We start from the raw sequence: 16,445 nt of genomic DNA, 5'->3' as shown, positions 1-16,445 counted from the left end.
GATAGAATTCATAAGTGCGAGGGTGATGCAACATCACATGTACACAAATGTTTCCATCACTTTTTACATATTGCCCTTAAGAAAGTGATGGGAGCTTTGTTCTACGCAATGATGGGTATATTCTCAGTAGTGACAGTCAATTGACCGGTCAAATGACTGTCACTGTTCTTATAGGGATATAAATTTATATAAAATTTTCAAAAATGTCTACAATTTAGTTTAAATTCAACATATTATAATATAGCTTATTTATCTGATTTTATATTTGAAATCCGATAATTTAGATAAAAGTTATTTTAGGAATTGTAAAATGACATAAAGCCCTTTTCCTTGAAACGTCTTTTTTACATTACACCAGTTGAAGTAAATGAAGGATATGTACATATGTTTTCATTATAATCTACATGAACTTTTTTTGTCAGTGTTAATACTAACACAACACATGGCTGTAAAATTTTGTATTTAATACAACACAGTGCAACTCTGTTCTAATTAGAAAAAAAAAATAAAAACACATTTGACAGTTGCCGTCCAATTGAGAAAATCGGGAAAAATTGGTTGAAAATCGAAAATTGTATTAAAAATATTAATTAAAAACAATCAATAACGTCTAATTTGTTTAATAAACTAAAAGGAGTTTTAACAACAAAAATATTTGCCAACAAAAAACTAAAACAAATGGTAATTAAATGATATATAAAATATGCTACAAGGAGCGATCAACGATCACTCTAGAAGATCTGGGGCGAGGTATAAAAATAATAATAAAGGGAACAAGGTTATCGAAAGTTCAAATTACATACTAAATATGTTTTTAAATGGATATGTTCTGTTAAAGATAAAATTATTAAAAATTTCTTTGAAGGTTCAACTAAAGCGACAATTTGTTTTCTAACACTTTTCTGGAACTTATCTAATCTTTCCTGGACAACAGTCTATTTTAAATTTCTATCTCAAAGCGGAAATATTTTAATTTGCTGTTAAACATGTTACCTGCCACTATATTTCGCCAAGTTTCCCGTCACCCCAGTGGTCTTTGCAAGGGGCTCACAGAATTGGTGGGCGGCGCAAAGACATCCTCATTTCCTCCACCCACAGCTGTTATCAACTGTCTGAATCGTTATGCGGCTGCTACTGGCTTCATACGCATATCTTTTTTGGATATTAATCAATATCGCAATTGGGATGTGGCCACTTTGCGTATGTATGCCGATAGCAAGAAGCACTCCTTGCACATGAAAACTCTGAAGGGACGTGATATTCTGCAAGGTGTCATCGATAAGAAACGAGAATCTTTTATAGAACGTAAAAATGTTATTGTGGGCGACATCCGCGAGGCCAAGCACAAAGTGCAGGAGAGAATGCGTGAGAAAATGGAGGAGGTGTATGAGAAGGAAAATATTATGACCATACCAAATTTGTTGACTATGAGTCGTATGATTTTGTCTCCTTATATAGGTTATGTAATTGTGGATGGCCATTATAGTATGGCCATAAGTTTGTTGGCCGTAGCTGGAATAACAGATTTGGTGAGTATATTTGGAACAGCACATACATATAAATAATTGTTTAACATTCTCATTTACGTATGTATTTGTTTTCAGCTTGATGGTCAAATTGCCAGAAGATGGCCCAGTCAGGCCAGTAAAGCTGGTTCGTTTTTAGATCCAGCTGCCGATAAAGTGTTAATGGGTTCTTTGGTTATTTCTATGGGTTATTGTGATCTACTGCCATTGTGGTTAGCTGGTGTTGTACTGTTTCGTGATGTGTTCCTAATAGCTGCTGGATTTGTTATACGTTATATTAGTTTGCCACCGCCAGTAAGTCTAATATTAGAAAACTAGTCTTGTAGAAACTAAAATTGTTAAATTTTTTTATTGCAGCGCACTTTTTCACGTTATTTTGATGCCACACATGTTACTGCTCAATTGGAGCCCACATTTATAAGCAAAGTCAATACTGGTGTGCAATTGGCCGCCGTTGGCATCAGTTTAGGCGCTCCAGTTTGGCACTATATGGGTAAGTTTAATTTTCAAAATAATTCTACCCTATTTTTATTAATAAAAACTAATATTTCCTCTACAGATCATGTGGCTCTTCATGGTCTTTGGTATTTAACCGGAGCCACTACCGTAGCAGCTGCCTTAAGCTATGTAGTTAATAAGAATACTTTTAAAATTTTAGCCAAGAATAATAACACCCCCAAAACCTCCAATAAAACGTAAAAGGAAGTTGTGTTAAAACTAAAAACAACAACGATGAATGGAAAAAACTTCCTTTACAAGACGCCTTAGCTTAAGCTATTAAGCTTTAAACTACCAAAATATCCTTTGATAATATCACTTACCCTCCCAAAGGGATTGAACTTTGTAAATTCTTTAAGAAAAGTATATATTTTTCTGTTAGCTTCATTTTATTACATTTATTTAGTTAAGTTTAATTTTCCTTAGTTGTGTTCTTTTTTTTAATTTTGGCAATTATTTTTTGTTCGTTTGTTTTAGATTTACTTATAAGGACTGAAATTTTCTTAAAGAAAACAAAATGACTCTAATAAAGTTTGCAAATAATAAATAAATTAGTTGTTACAATCGTTTATAGGAAATCTCACTAGTTATCATTCTGTAATTTAAGAGCTCGTTTCTCCATAACCCGATAATAGAGAGTAGGACTAAGAAAACGTAACCAGTAACCAAGGCGAGCCTGTAAGTCACATACTAAGATATCCTTTTCATTCTTTAACAAAGCCTCCAAGATACGTTGGGCACAAACATCAGCACACATGCCTTTGGCTGTAGTAGCATCCATTTCTATTTTGATTTAAGAAAAGTATGTTCAATTTATAAGTAAATTGAATTAAGAAAATCTCATAACTACTTACTGCCATGCTGCTGTCCCGTAGAGGTTAAAGCATTTACCGAAAGTTGTGTTCTTATATAACCAGGACTTACGCACGTTACCTTTAAACCCTTAGAGGCCACTTCAGCTCTTAGTGAATCAGAAAAGGCTTGTATGGCATGTTTAGAGGCTGAATATGCCGAACGGTAGGGTAAAGCAAATTTGCCTTGTACCGAACTAATAAAGCAAATATGACCTTTTTCTCTTTTAACCATGGATGGTAATAGAGCCTTTGTTAGAGCCACTGAACCAAAGTAATTAACAGTCATTACTTTTAAATCCACATCTAGGGCAGTAGTTAAGGCATCTGCCCTAACACTAATGCCACCATTGTTAATGAGTATATCAATGCCATTATAAATATTAACTGCCTTAGCAGCTACAGCTGGTATGGCATTTAATTCTGCCAAATCTAAGGGCAGAACTGTGGGAGGATAAGCAGGCCCCACCTAAAATGTATATAAATAAAAACATTTTCTTTTGGACACAATTTGTACTTCCAAAACATACCACTTCTATAGATAACAAATCCTTTTTCACCCTTTCCAATTCCTCGACACGGCGAGCAGCTAATATAACTTTACAGCCTGCTTTATAGAAGGCATGAGCCAAAGCTTCTCCTAAGCCTGAACTGGCTCCAGTTATTAATACTACTTTACCGGGTAGACGTTTACGTTCTTTGGCTATAGCATTTCTTGTCCAGACATCAAAGAGCAAGAATGGTATAGCGACGGGCATACATATCATACCCAATATCCAATACCAAGGATTACAGTCGTTTGCAGGCGACGGTCCCATACATTTTCCACCTTGTTGGCAAGACATTTTATGCAACTTTACTACTGAACTTTGGTCTTTGTTTTAGAGTATGACCAACCCAATGTTTTTAATGTAAACAAATATAAATTTTCTGCGTCTTATCAGCTCATAGACTATTAATATAATAATCTTTGAATCTATGTTTACAAATGTACACTTACTAAATGAAATCAATCGATGAATATATTTTTGGTATCTATTGTTTACATTTATTTGTAAAATTCAAAAATGTATTTTCCACCCCAGCTGCTGTTTTTATAACGAATTTCATGAACAAAGAGGAAAAGCACTTTACACTATGTTTAGGTCGACTCTACCGTCAAGAAACTATCGCCGGTAAAAATGTTTCTACACATGTCGACTTTACAATAACAATAATTATCTCTAAACTTCAAATACAATGCCAATTCTGAAAAAGTATTCCAACTTCTTTTTAAAGATCTGAAAGAATATTTTATTTTTAACAAATTTTTTGCGAAGTTATTAATATTCTTTTTCATTTCTTTGGCATTGTTTACATTTACCTGCATGTGCTACCAAGTTAAGAAAACTCTAATACCAGCTGACGAATTTCAAGCAGAAAATGAAATGATGTATATCAGCTGGTATCTATTTTCTACCAGCTGTTGAGTGGTTACGCATTTGTAAATAAAATGTGAATACAATTTCACTTTTTTGGAAATATATTGAAAATATTTATAAAAATTAATTAAAAATGTTTTCAATAATACGAAACTGCTCTCCGCTCAAACGGCTGCCCTTCAAAACACTCTGTCTACAAGAAAACCCATTAAATTCTCTAATTATACCTATATCCTACGTTCACACTACACCGGTATGTAAAACATTTTGGGAACGTGAGAAAAAATCCGGTTATAAAACTTCATTGCCGCAACCATCCAAAAAGAAATTGATACTAGATGGTTTGAGAGAACTCAAAGAGGAAATTCACTTATGGAGCGAAGAAATGAAGGAAAAATTAGAATCAGATCCCATACTTGTTTATCGACCGGGTGAAACTGATATTGTTTTTAATTTCAAAGATAAATCATCATTAGATAAATGGATAGTGACTACCGATATGGATCATAATGAAGGTAAAAGTACAGCTTCATTGGAATTGAGTAATTCGGGAGCGGGTCTCTTTCATGGAGAGGTCAATTCGGAACACATTAAGGATGGTGTTATAAAGAGAACGGGTTATGCAAATATACGCACGAAACGTGTGAGAGTAAGTAAAGTTTTCAATTATTGAAAAAACGATTTCCTCGTTGTAAATATTGCTTTTAACATATTTGTTTTCCTTCTCTGCAGAAATCATTTAAACGTGAGGCTACTTATGACTGGAGTCAATACAATATGTTGGTTTTAAAAATACGTGGTGATGGTCGTAGTTATTTAATTAACTTACACTGCGAAGGCTATTTCGATTTGATGTGGAATGATGTTTATCATTATGCCCTGTATACAAGAGGTGGACCACATTGGCAAATAGCTAAGGTAATAATGTCTTAAATTTATAGTAAAATAAGCTACTATTTTTATAAATTATTAAATTCTTGCAGATCCCTTTTTCGAAATTCTTCTATTCATCAAAAGGACGTGTACAAGATCGCCAACAAGCCATACAATTAAATCGCATTACCCATTTTGGTTTTTCGGTAGCTGCTAAAAATGGTATGGATGGTCCCTTTAATTTAGAAATCGATTATGTGGGACTCGAATTCGATCCTAGTCATCGTGAAGAATTTGCTTATGAAATGTATCAAACACCAAAATATATTGTAGCCACATAATAGAAAGTTTAACGATTGAATAGATAACCAATTTGTTAAAAAAATTAAATTTTGTTTAATAATACTAATTTGTCTTAATTAATTGCGCTCCACAATATTATATAAGATTAATTATGCACCTAAACTTGTGAAAATTATTAAATGGATTAAATCATTTAAGCCCTTTAAGGGCTTATTACCATAGAACTTGGGGGAATAATTGTTATTAAACTAATTTCTATCCCATTTAATCACAAAAGCGATATTAACAACTAAAGCTCATTAGGATTCGTCCTTGAACCCAGAATAATAGAATTCCTTTTGTAGCTTGTCTAAAGCTAAGGAGTTATTCAGCTTAGCGCTATTTCACTTTATTAAGTGAAATATGTATAACAATTATCGTTTCAGACACAATGAAAACTCCAAAAGATTTATTTTCACCTGATCTTTCAAGTATGTCGGCGTTTTGCTGAGTCAATTTCACATACACATACATACATAGTTGCTATTAGGAGAAAAAGTATTTGGAGAATTTGAGTTTTCTTCCAAGAAATAAATTAAACCTTCTCAACATCCGAGAAAATGAAATAGTTCTGACAAACATTGCCTCCAAATTGAAATAAAATAAACTTGTACTCACTTTGTTTTATATTTGCGGAACCCATGTCATCAATATTACTTCAATTGCTTAATTTTTTAATTAATTGCAGTCTTTACATTTAAGGAAATTAATTTCAATGAACACCGAACACAACATCTCCGTTTGCTATTTCACTGATTACTTTATTTTATTACTTTAGTTATATGCAACACTTTACACATATTATTAGTCATTTAGTTAATGTTTTAAAACACTCTTTTCCACTATTTTACAAATTATTTTAAATAATTTTAACAATTCACACTTTTTTCACTGTGCCGTTATTCTTTTTTTCATTAGCAAAGCTTTTAAAGAGCGGCAAAATTGACAGCTCATAAAAATGTGTTGTAAAGTGCAAAAAATAATAAGTAGTGTTGTAAAGTGTTATTATTTTTTAAAAGAAATTGATTAATTAATTCATTTATATACATTAAGCAAAATCTTCAATGAATTTGATTTTTTGAAAACGATAAATAAAATTATTAATATTGTACTGTATTACTTATGGTCTTAAATTTATTAAGATTATACCAAATATAAAAACCCTTACATCTCTATAAAGCGGATGTAGTGTTGTAAAGTGAAAACCTAAACTTAAAATTGACTGACCTAAAGAATCAATACATACAAACTAGGGTTCTATAAATCGACTTTCGAATAATCGAACAATCGACTTTTTGTCGAAAAAAGTCGAAAAGTCTAAGTCGACTATTTTGTTCCAAAAAAGTCGATAACTCGACTATCGTCTGTGAAAAAAAGTCGACTTTGTTAATAAAAGTCGAAAAGTCTGACAGTCGAAAAAAGTCGATAAGTCGAAAAAAGTCGAAGAAAGTCGAAAAAAGTCGAAAAGTCGGAAAATGTCGAAAAAAGTCGGAAAAAGTCGAAAAGTCGGAAAAAGTCGACTTTTCATAAAATGCAAAAAGTCGAAAAGTCGACTTTTAACTAAATGAAAAAAGTCGAAAAGTCGACTTTTCGTTTCAACTATAGAACCCTAATACAAACATTTACGAAATCGAAACGAGAATTTTTCATGTGGACTTTCATCAACAATATACAACCTGCTGTTCACTTATTTGAAGCACCCTGTTTAAAAGGTCATTTACTCGACTTATTTTTCTCTTTCAATCTTTTTTAACTCTCTTTTTTTTGTCACATAGAACAAATCTCTTAAATTTTTGTTTTGTTTTTCTTCCTACATCTTGGTTTATTTGTTTATCTTAAACAAAAAAAATTGTATAATTTACTTTCATTTTTATTAATTTTATTATATTATACCTATAGCAAATTATTCATTTAACAATAAATAGCTAAAAGTTAAATAATATAACGCAGCACATACAAAAACTAGAAAATAAACAAACTATCGCTACAAACAGAAAATCTAAACCGCCAGCCCTCAGTCTTCCATTGGTGGTGATGTTGGCAGAACGTTTACTTGCTTAAACAAGGTGCTGGCTGTATAACCTAATATCCATATCATTAGAAATCAAAAAAAGTTAAAAAACAAAAAATTATTTATACGTTGAGTTTGTATTACAAGCTGCAACGTGGAATTGGAGTTGGTAAAATATTTTTTATCTAAACGAGAATTGCTGATAAAAGAAATGGTATGTTGTGTATTTAATTTATTTTTTGCGTATTTATTGTAAAACTTTTGACTAACTAAAAAATTGATTCATTTGCTTCAATATTGTATAAAAGTTTTTTTTTTAATTTCTGTTAAGTTCAATAAACTTTTTCTTATAAAAACCGTTAATGCATGCACGCTACTAAATATCAGATAATTTTTTAATTTATGCATTTGGTGTTTTCTATAAAAAACAAATAAAGGGTCTGTCAAGTCTATTGTCTGATACCCTACTTCAAATTCAATTAATTTTTGGTGGTATTTTGTCATAAAGGAGCTATCATCAATTATACCCCTACAATATGTTTTTGCTCTTAATATAAATTTGTTAATAGAATCATGCAATTAAAAGGGATTTTTGGAATTGATCTTAGCTTTGGACTCGATCATCACAAAATTTCCTAGGAGGAAAAATGTCACAAATATTCATAAAATATTGATTGCAGTTAACGAATGCCCATCTCGTGCTCATTTAGATAATTTAGACTGTAAAATCAATAATGTGCATTTACACTGTGGTTTGGGAAAATGATTTAATTCAGAATAAGTCAAATAATTTGTTGATAAATTAATAAAACGGTTTATTAGGACACTATTACTGGTCTGACTATATACTTTTCAAGATTTATTATTGCAACAGTTCCTCTTTTATCAAATATTCTTTACTCGAGTAAAGATAAAAACATTTTTAGTGATTTAGCTATTTACGATAGTGCAAATCTTAGTTTTAGCCAATAACATTTTAATCATTATACTTGAAACCACTGTCTTCCAAAAAGCCCCCACTTGAATTACCGTTTTGTTGACTTTACATATATTTTCTACTCAAAATACTACACACAATACCATACACATATGTATGTATAATCTACCGGTTCAGACTGCATTTTATTTAAATATATTTTTGCTCTTTAAGACGGGTTTTCTTGTTTGTGCCATAATAGCCTTCACTCTGTCTTTAAAGGTTTTGTGTCTTTGTTTTATTTGCTAGTCTAAACATATTTTCTTAATTTTTTTTTGTTTCTAGCTGTTATAGATAAACATACGAACAGACATATACATTTATTTCTAGACAAGTTACACCCCTTAATTTTTTATTAGTATCTCAGCATTTTTAACCATATCAACTTGAAATGTTAAAGAAAGTGTTTCTCAAACCAAGCAGGTTTAAAATCATATACATATGTATGTAACAGACACGTACCAGAAGACCTTGTGTGGAATTGTTAATAGCAGAATTCAGAAAACAAAATATACGTATGCTCTATTAAAACCGGTAACAATTTTAAATGCATTGTTGTTGGTAGTATTCGATTGATTGGTTTTCCTTTTAGTCTCTAAAAGTCTTAAAGAAAACATCAACATTTAGATGAGTTTTGATTGTGGTTACGTTGACACCTTTTGGTTAAAAAATTTTCAAAATTACTCAAATATAAAATTGAATTTAAATTCAAATAAAATGGTGGGCTGGCAGGTAAATAAGTGATATTTAATTTACATTAAGTGGAAAGAAATTATTATTAACTTATAAAGTTATTGCATTTCTAATCTAATAGTTTTGTTTGTTGCAATATGTGTTATCTGTTGTGTTTGATTTGTTATCTTTTATTTACTATTTCTGGTGTAACTTGTTTTTGATTTTTTTGCGTTCTTTTTAATATTAATTAATTTCTGTTTTATTTTTAGGAAGAAACGTATCTTTATGACCCTGATGTGTTATTGAAATTGGATTTCCATCAAAGTCCTGCTAAGTTTAATCCTTTCATTTCCGCCGCTTGTCCCGGTGAATCTTGGCTTAAAGTTCGCCCCTTAAAAGATGGCGACTATGATCGTGGTTTCCTGCAGTTGTTGTCGCAGTTGACACATGTTGGCCCTGTCTCGAGAACACAATTTTTAAGTGAGTTTTTTCATTATTGTTTTAAGCATAGGTGTAAAATTTTGATTACGATTAATAATCAATTAAATTATTTTTCAAAAATAATCGTAATGATTATTTAATTCTCTGGTATAAAATTTGTGATTATTAATTGATTACGATTAAAATTAATCTAAAAATAATCAGGATTAATTTAAATTAATGAAAATAATCAGAATTAATCAAATAATTAATTTGATTATTTTAAAGGATTAATTTCGATTATTTTTGATTAATTTCAATATATTTGCTACAATTCTCTGTCTTTTTACATTACGTGTAATGGAAAACTGTTTTCCCAAGTTACACACTATTCGATTATGTGAAATGGGTCTCAAAAAATCCGTAATTTTTAGCGGATTACCGATTATGTTACTTTTTTTTTATTGAAAACAATATATTTATCAAGTTTATTTCGTTTGAAAATCTTGATCTCAGTACAACATATTAGAAAAAAATGATATATTATATATATAAATAAACTTGATATATTTATCAAGTTTATTTCGTTTGAAAATCTTGATCTCAGTACAACATATTAGAAAAAAATGACTGCAATCTTTTCGAAATGGGTCTCAAAAAATCCGTAATTTTTAGCGGATTACCGGAAAAATTATTAAATTATTCTTAGAGTTTTTTTTTTGGGACGAAATTATACTAAATATATGGAAAATAATCAAAATTAATCCATGAAAATAATCAACTAATTTTTTGATAATTTTGATTTTTTTTTTGATTATTTTCATTAATTCCAATTAATCCCTGATTATTTTTAGATCATTTTTAATCGTAATCAATAATTAATTAAAAAAATGGAAAATAATCGTTAATTAATCATTAATTTCACCTTTATAATAAAAATAATCTGATTAATAATGATTACGATTATTAATCATTATTTTACAGCTATGGTTTTAAGGCAGGGAGTTATTCCGTAGTTTGATTCGAAATAAAAGGTTTTAAAAGATACTAAATATATTGAAAAAATCAGAATAGAAATTGAAATAAAATAATGAAAAAAAGAATTCTTGTTCCAGATGTTTAGTTTTTCTCCGATAAAAAAATAATTAAAATTATACAAACATTTTTATTGTTGTTTTTATTTTCAGCTCGTTTTTCCCAAATGAAAGCAAGTGGTGACTATTTTGTGACCGTTATAGAGGATACACGTAAAAATGAAATAATTGGCGCTGCATCTTTAATTATAGAACGTAAATTTATACACAATTGTGCTATAGTAAGTATACTGAATAAAAATGAAACTTAAAAATCTCATGCATTAACAAAAACAAACATTTTTCTAAATTAGCGTGGACGTTTGGAAGATGTGGTGGTAAATGATACCTACCGTGGCAAACAATTGGGTAAACTGTAAGTGTTTTTATACATAAATTATAAGGAATAGTTTAATTATAAATTTATCTTCTTAAAAAAAAAACAGCATTGTGGTAACCGTTTCCCTTTTGGCTCAATATTTGGGTTGCTATAAAATGTCTTTGGATTGTAAGGATAAATTGATTAAGTTCTATGAAACTTTGGGTTATGTTTTAATACCCGGCAATTCAAATTCAATGACCATACGTTATGATGAATCTCCAGTTGTTAAACAGAATTTAACTGCTTTCAATGGCGCTGTCAGTGGTGATGCTTGCCAAACCGTGAGCCTCGATTTTAACTCTTGACAATTAGCCGCCAGTACTGCCGCTAAATCAAAACTTTAAATTGTTTAAAATTATAAACCTAAACAGCTGTAAATATAAGTATGAAAATTCGTTTTCAAATGTTTAGATTGTTATTACGGCTGTTATTTTTCCCCAGGAAAGAAACAAGGCCTGTTACTTTAAATTGAAAAGAACTTTTCTTATATTAATGTTGAAAACATTAAAAAAAAATACTAATTTTATTTGTTGTTTTTAATACAAATATAAACAAGAAAAGTTCTTTCGATTTTTATAGAATTTTTATGTTATATGTTCTTTTCTGGTGTTTATAATTTTCTAAGAAAAACAATTTTAAGTTCTGATTTCTCAAAGCTTTGTCAGAAAGAGCATATTTTCCAATATTCTCTTGGCTTTGAGGGCAGTGCTGGCAATAGTTGCTTGGCTAGTAGTGTGTAGACTTAGTCAAGTATTATTTGCTTTAGTACTTAATTCCTATATTATTCTAATTACATATTAACAATAAATAGTCTTTCCAAATTATTTAAAAATTTCTTTAATATTTCAATAATATTTTCTTCTTTTTCTTTAATAAATGATGCTCTTAACATTGTCATTTTGCAAAAATTTGCTTTATATTTATTTGATGACGGATTCATCAAATTTAAATAGAAAATTTATACATTTTTTTGCCACGCGCCCTTGCAGTCACGTTTACTTGTAGATTTGATGAAATATGTGAATGAAATTTATTTGATAATTTAGATTATAATTGTTTAAATTTACTTTTACTTTATGTGCATCTATTTATTAAAAATATACCCGATACTTTAAGTTTATCATAGTTTATGAAGTCTTTCTTTATATACATTTACATACATAGTTATAAGGGTATTTCCCTTATAAGTCTTCCCTTATAAGTCTTATATTTTTTAATATCGTTTAACCTTATATAACTGAACATTTCTGTATAAAATGAGAGAATGATATAATAATGATTAGTAATATATAGGATCAACATTTCCTTTACTACATCAAAATATAAAGTATCAACTGTTTCCTCTGTTGCCTCAAATAGTCTTAAAATGTCTAAAGGCCGATTATAACGTTAGACAGACAGATGCATTGACAAGCAACAACACCTTCTCGGCAAGTGGCATGAAATTTCATAAAGTGTTTTCTATATTTTGTGCTTCGTGATTTTATTCTAAATTCACGAGTTATTTTTAAAATATTTGAATTTTATTTCAAAATTTTTTTTTTAATTTATTTAAATGAAAATGTGTGTCTGTGTTTTTTCTTAAATAATGCAGATGGAAGTGAAGATGTGCATGTTAGCAGGTTGTATATACAAATTGAAAAAGATTTTTAATAATTTTCTTTTTTAAGATTTAAAAAAAAAATGTTACAGAATTCATCATTAATGAAAAGTGTAAAAATGAAAAATTACAGTGCATTTTCTTTTTGAAATTTTATGGTATTCAATTAATTTTAATTACATTTAGAGGCGTTTGAATCGTGTCAGTGAAGGTGAATTTTTAATTAATGTAATGTGAAATTTTTAAATATAAATTTAAATCGTCAGTATCTAATTGCAAAATATTGTTAAGATCATTTCAAAGATCTTTCTTATCTAGAACCAAGTTTTTTGTAAAGTTAGATTCGTTAAACAAATCAAGAGTTTTTCTATGGAAAAGTTGTGATCTTGGCAAAGATCGTTTCCATATTGTAGATCTGATCTTGAAGAAAATAACAAAGTTGTGATCTTTATATTTCTATAGAAAATTTGTGACCTTCAAAAGATTTTTTTTGGTAGTTGTTATCTTGGCAAAGATCCTTTCTATATTGGAGTTCTTATCTTGATGAAAAATATAATATTGATAATCTTGACGAAGAACTTTTCTACAGAAAAGTTGGGTTCTTCAAAAAAAAAAAAACATTTCTGTAGAAAAGTTATGGTCTAAACAAAGCATTTTTCTATAGAAATGTTGTGATTTGGACAAATATTTTTTCTGAGGAAATGTTGTGATCTTGTCAATGAACTTTTCTATAGAACATTTGTGATCTTGTGAACTTAGTAATGAACTATTATTTAAAAAATTTGATTTTGAAAAATAAAAAGATGTGTTCTTGACAAAAAACTTTTCTATAGAAAAGATGTGATCTTGGCTAAGTCTTTTTCTATATGTTGTGATCTTGCCAATGATCTTTTCTATAGAAAATTTGTGATCTTGTTACTGCATTTTTCTACCAAAAAGTTGTGATCTAGAAAATTAACGTCTGCATAAAAAAGTTATGGTCAAAATAAAGAACTTTTCTATGGAAAAATTTTGATCTTGTCTAAAAAGTTTCTATAGAAGTGTTGTGTTGCCAATGAACTTTTCTATAGAAAATGTGTGATGTAGACAATGATCGTCTGTAAGAAAAAATCTCTAAACATCTGTATAAGAGTTATGGTCTAAACAAAGAACTCTTCTATAGAAAAGTAGTGATCTTGGAAAAGATTTTTTCTGTAGAAATATGTTATGATCTTGCCAATAAATTTTTCTATAAAAAATTTGTAACCTTGCAACTGAATTTTTTCTTTTCGGAAAACACTCATTGAGTCCAATTCCATTTAGTTCCGAAAATTTTGTAATCTTTCTTAATTTATTGCCTTAACACTCACCGTTGGATCGCAACACCTTTCACAAGAGCAAATAAATTGTTTTGTCATGGCCAAGAAAACCCTTCTAGCCAATGTACTCCACAGTAACTTAGCATAAGCCATAACAATTTCCTCACCCTTAGCTATGGGTCGAGCAGCTGTTAACACAATAGTTTCACCATCTTCAAAATGATGATTTGCATTCGGTGTACACTTGTGGTTTAGTAGACCGGCCAAAGGAAACAAAGCACGTACCAATACCTCATGGCCACCCACACAACTGCGGCCTTCAAATGCATTTGTATTATAAGCACAAATAGTACGATAGAAATAATCCAACATATCTGATTCCTTGGGAAAATATTCAAAACAATTGGAGGCATTTAAAACCTCTTTCATATAATATTTATCGGCGTTAGCTTGCAGGGCATAGAGTAATTTACGCTGTAATTCATTTAAACGGAAACAACGTATTATGGAAACTATACGCAAAGCATGACGATTGATTTTGGTAGTATCTTTAGGTTTCCATTTGCGAAATAACAAACACTCCATGGCATGTCTATCGGAGGTTATGCATTTATCACATACCGGCATTGTGCAACCATTTTTACACATTATTTCCTCATCACTGCCCTCGAGAAGACAATAACACACACAGCAGGTATTTAAAGTGGAGGACATATTGGCTGTAGGTCCCGCCAGTATGGCATGTTCACGCAAAATAACTTCACCCACGGCTATATCCCTGGTGGCAAATATACCTCTGCCAGATATGGGCGAATCCAAAACTTGCCATGCCGGATCTTTTTCTAAAAGTTCACCTAAATGCACATTTATCAATTCGGCCAATTCCTGCGTGGAAACACTTATAGACATGGACATTTTGATATTTATTGTTATTATTTTTTAATTTATTGGAATTTTATTTAAAATGCTTTGCGTAACAGTTATTTTTATATATTTTTTTTCTTATTGTATTAAGCTTTTTCCTTATACTCTAGTACACACGATCTTTAACTTGAACACATTTTTTCCCGACTACCGATACCGTTTAAATTCTATTGCCAACTAAAAAAACTATCACGACACATTACAAAAAAGTTAAAATTTCCTAAGAAAATCAAAATCACAACACAAATGATCTCTCGCTACTATGCTCGGCTAATAAAATAGATTCAACTCAACCAATTTTTATCGGCCAAAATAAACAGAAAAAAATACACAATAACAAAATCAAAGCAGATAAAACTAAATTCATTAAATTGTGTGGAAAAATAAAATATTTGGAAATAGTGGGAGGTAGTATTTGTTTAACATTTCGAGAAAATAAATGCACTCAAAAATAGTTTTTGATTTTAGAAAAAATTTGAATGAAAACTTTTTTTCTTTAAAACAATTTGATTAACCCATTAAGGAACTGTTAAGGGAAAATGCGGTAGCAAAGTTTTAGCAAAAGTTGTAAAAAAGAAGGTTTGTGATCTTGTGCACAAAACTTTTCTATAGAAAAGCTTGTGATCTTGTGCACAGAACTTTTCTATAGAACAGTTTGTTATCTTGTGAACAAACCTTTTTTATATAGAAAAGTTTTTCTATAGAAAAATTTGTGATCATGTGCCCAGAAGTTTTCTATAGAAAAGTTTGTGATCTTGTACAAAGTTTTTGATCTTGTGCACACAACTTTTATATAGAACAGTTTGTTATCTTGTGAAAAGTTTGTGATCTTGTGCACAGAACTTTTTTTTATAAAGTTTTCGATCTTTTGAACAAAGCTTTTCCATAGAAAAGTTTGTGATCTTGTGAACTGATTTTTTTGTATCTTGTGATCTTGTGAATATATCTTTTTATAGAAGAATTTTTGATCTCTTGAACAGAACTTTCTATGCAAAAGTTTTTGATCTTGTAAACTGAACTTTTCTACAGAAAAGTTTATAATCATGTACAAAGAAGTTTTCTGTAGAAAAGTTTGTGATCTTATGCAAAGTTTTTGATCCTGTGCACACAACTTTTCTATAGAACAGTTTGTTGTCTTATGAACAAACCTTTTCTATAGAAAAGTTTGTAATCTTGTGCACAGAACTTTTCTATACTATGTTTACGTTCTTTTGAACAAAACTTTTCTATAGAATTGTTTGTATTCTTGTGAATAGAACTTTTCTCCAAAAAGCTTAGGAACTTGTTTAAAAAAGTGAAAGCTCTTAAGTGATTAAACTATTTAATATTCATTTTAGTTATTTCAACAATTGTTTTAAAAAAATCCTAAAAAAATAAACACTTTTTATTTGTCTACCAAACAACAACAGTCTACACATTTTGTCAAAATATTTCAAAACTTTTGCCAGCAAGCAAGCTCACAACAATACACATGACATTGTCATTTACTCGAACAATTAATCAAGTAATCAAAGAGAAATGCGGCGACAAATTGTTTTAAAACAAGTACGATCGTACGATTTTTAAGTAAAACAC

General features: G+C 29.8%; 5 protein-coding genes across 7 annotated transcripts; 3 read left to right on the top strand and 2 right to left on the bottom strand.

Annotated features, from left to right (window-relative positions):
* Positions 1 to 522: 522 nt before the first annotated feature.
* Positions 523 to 2,575, top strand: LOC119604127 (probable cardiolipin synthase (CMP-forming)). 2 transcript variants are annotated; one of them, XM_037956594.1, is made up of 5 exons: positions 523 to 681; positions 866 to 1,529; positions 1,605 to 1,820; positions 1,884 to 2,019; positions 2,086 to 2,575. In XM_037956594.1, exons 2-5 carry the CDS (start codon positions 987 to 989, stop codon positions 2,223 to 2,225), a joined length of 1,035 nt encoding a protein of 344 aa, XP_037812522.1. In that variant the 5' UTR covers positions 523 to 681; positions 866 to 986; the 3' UTR covers positions 2,226 to 2,575. The 2 variants fall into 2 exon arrangements, with proteins under 2 accessions (XP_037812522.1, XP_037812530.1); XM_037956602.1 differs by having other exon boundaries at positions 538 to 778.
* Positions 2,534 to 4,206, bottom strand: LOC119604139 (dehydrogenase/reductase SDR family protein 7-like). Its single transcript, XM_037956612.1, has 3 exons — positions 3,406 to 4,206; positions 2,879 to 3,344; positions 2,534 to 2,807 (listed from the first exon to the last, which is right to left on the bottom strand). The coding sequence occupies exons 1-3, from the start codon at positions 3,718 to 3,720 to the stop codon at positions 2,608 to 2,610; spliced, it is 981 nt and encodes a 326-aa protein (XP_037812540.1). The 5' UTR covers positions 3,721 to 4,206; the 3' UTR covers positions 2,534 to 2,607.
* A 115-nt stretch (positions 4,207 to 4,321) lies between these two features.
* LOC119604148 (complex I intermediate-associated protein 30, mitochondrial) lies at positions 4,322 to 5,554 on the top strand. Its single transcript, XM_037956623.1, has 3 exons — positions 4,322 to 4,945; positions 5,029 to 5,214; positions 5,280 to 5,554. Exons 1-3 carry the CDS (start codon positions 4,430 to 4,432, stop codon positions 5,508 to 5,510), a joined length of 933 nt encoding a protein of 310 aa, XP_037812551.1. The 5' UTR covers positions 4,322 to 4,429; the 3' UTR covers positions 5,511 to 5,554.
* A 1,803-nt stretch (positions 5,555 to 7,357) lies between these two features.
* LOC119604223 (probable glucosamine 6-phosphate N-acetyltransferase) lies at positions 7,358 to 11,880 on the top strand. Of its 2 annotated transcripts, none has more exons than XM_037956717.1 (5): positions 7,358 to 7,736; positions 9,443 to 9,653; positions 10,781 to 10,908; positions 10,981 to 11,042; positions 11,113 to 11,880. In XM_037956717.1, exons 1-5 carry the CDS (start codon positions 7,734 to 7,736, stop codon positions 11,351 to 11,353), a joined length of 645 nt encoding a protein of 214 aa, XP_037812645.1. In that variant the 5' UTR covers positions 7,358 to 7,733; the 3' UTR covers positions 11,354 to 11,880. The 2 variants fall into 2 exon arrangements, with proteins under 2 accessions (XP_037812645.1, XP_037812638.1); XM_037956710.1 differs by lacking the exon at positions 7,358 to 7,736 and adding an exon at positions 9,073 to 9,230.
* Positions 11,881 to 13,973: 2,093 nt separating this feature from the next.
* LOC119604349 (SET domain-containing protein SmydA-8-like) lies at positions 13,974 to 15,071 on the bottom strand. Its single transcript, XM_037956928.1, has one exon. It carries the CDS (start codon positions 14,859 to 14,861, stop codon positions 13,974 to 13,976), a length of 888 nt encoding a protein of 295 aa, XP_037812856.1. The 5' UTR covers positions 14,862 to 15,071.
* Between the last annotated feature and the right edge of the window lie 1,374 nt (positions 15,072 to 16,445).

Source organism: Lucilia sericata, unplaced genomic scaffold (genome assembly GCF_015586225.1).
Source record: "Lucilia sericata isolate MDLA Ls3-8-SP2 unplaced genomic scaffold, ASM1558622v1 Contig000012F_arrow, whole genome shotgun sequence".
In the NCBI taxonomy this organism is placed as follows: domain Eukaryota; kingdom Metazoa; phylum Arthropoda; class Insecta; order Diptera; family Calliphoridae; genus Lucilia; species Lucilia sericata.
Note: the sequence above shows the minus strand (reverse complement) of the source record. Positions and strands in the feature narration are given on the sequence as shown.

Coding starts and splice junctions, on each gene's coding strand:
- LOC119604127 (XM_037956594.1), top strand. CDS start 987: ATGTTACCTGCCACTATATTTCGCCAAGTTTCCCGTCACCCCAGTGGT. Junction 1,530..1,604: donor TAGCTGGAATAACAGATTTG/GTGAGTATATTT, acceptor ATTTGTTTTCAG/CTTGATGGTCAAATTGCCAG. Junction 2,020..2,085: donor TCCAGTTTGGCACTATATGG/GTAAGTTTAATT, acceptor TTTCCTCTACAG/ATCATGTGGCTCTTCATGGT.
- LOC119604139 (XM_037956612.1), bottom strand. CDS start 3,720: ATGTCTTGCCAACAAGGTGGAAAATGTATGGGACCGTCGCCTGCAAAC. Junction 3,345..3,405: donor ATTTGTTATCTATAGAAGTG/GTATGTTTTGGA, acceptor TATACATTTTAG/GTGGGGCCTGCTTATCCTCC. Junction 2,808..2,878: donor TACGGGACAGCAGCATGGCA/GTAAGTAGTTAT, acceptor AAATCAAAATAG/AAATGGATGCTACTACAGCC.
- LOC119604148 (XM_037956623.1), top strand. CDS start 4,430: ATGTTTTCAATAATACGAAACTGCTCTCCGCTCAAACGGCTGCCCTTC. Junction 4,946..5,028: donor TACGCACGAAACGTGTGAGA/GTAAGTAAAGTT, acceptor CCTTCTCTGCAG/AAATCATTTAAACGTGAGGC. Junction 5,215..5,279: donor CACATTGGCAAATAGCTAAG/GTAATAATGTCT, acceptor AAATTCTTGCAG/ATCCCTTTTTCGAAATTCTT.
- LOC119604223 (XM_037956710.1), top strand. CDS start 9,126: ATGAGTTTTGATTGTGGTTACGTTGACACCTTTTGGTTAAAAAATTTT. Junction 9,231..9,442: donor ATAAAATGGTGGGCTGGCAG/GTAAATAAGTGA, acceptor TTTTATTTTTAG/GAAGAAACGTATCTTTATGA. Junction 11,043..11,112: donor GGCAAACAATTGGGTAAACT/GTAAGTGTTTTT, acceptor AAAAAAAAACAG/CATTGTGGTAACCGTTTCCC.
- LOC119604349 (XM_037956928.1), bottom strand. CDS start 14,861: ATGTCCATGTCTATAAGTGTTTCCACGCAGGAATTGGCCGAATTGATA.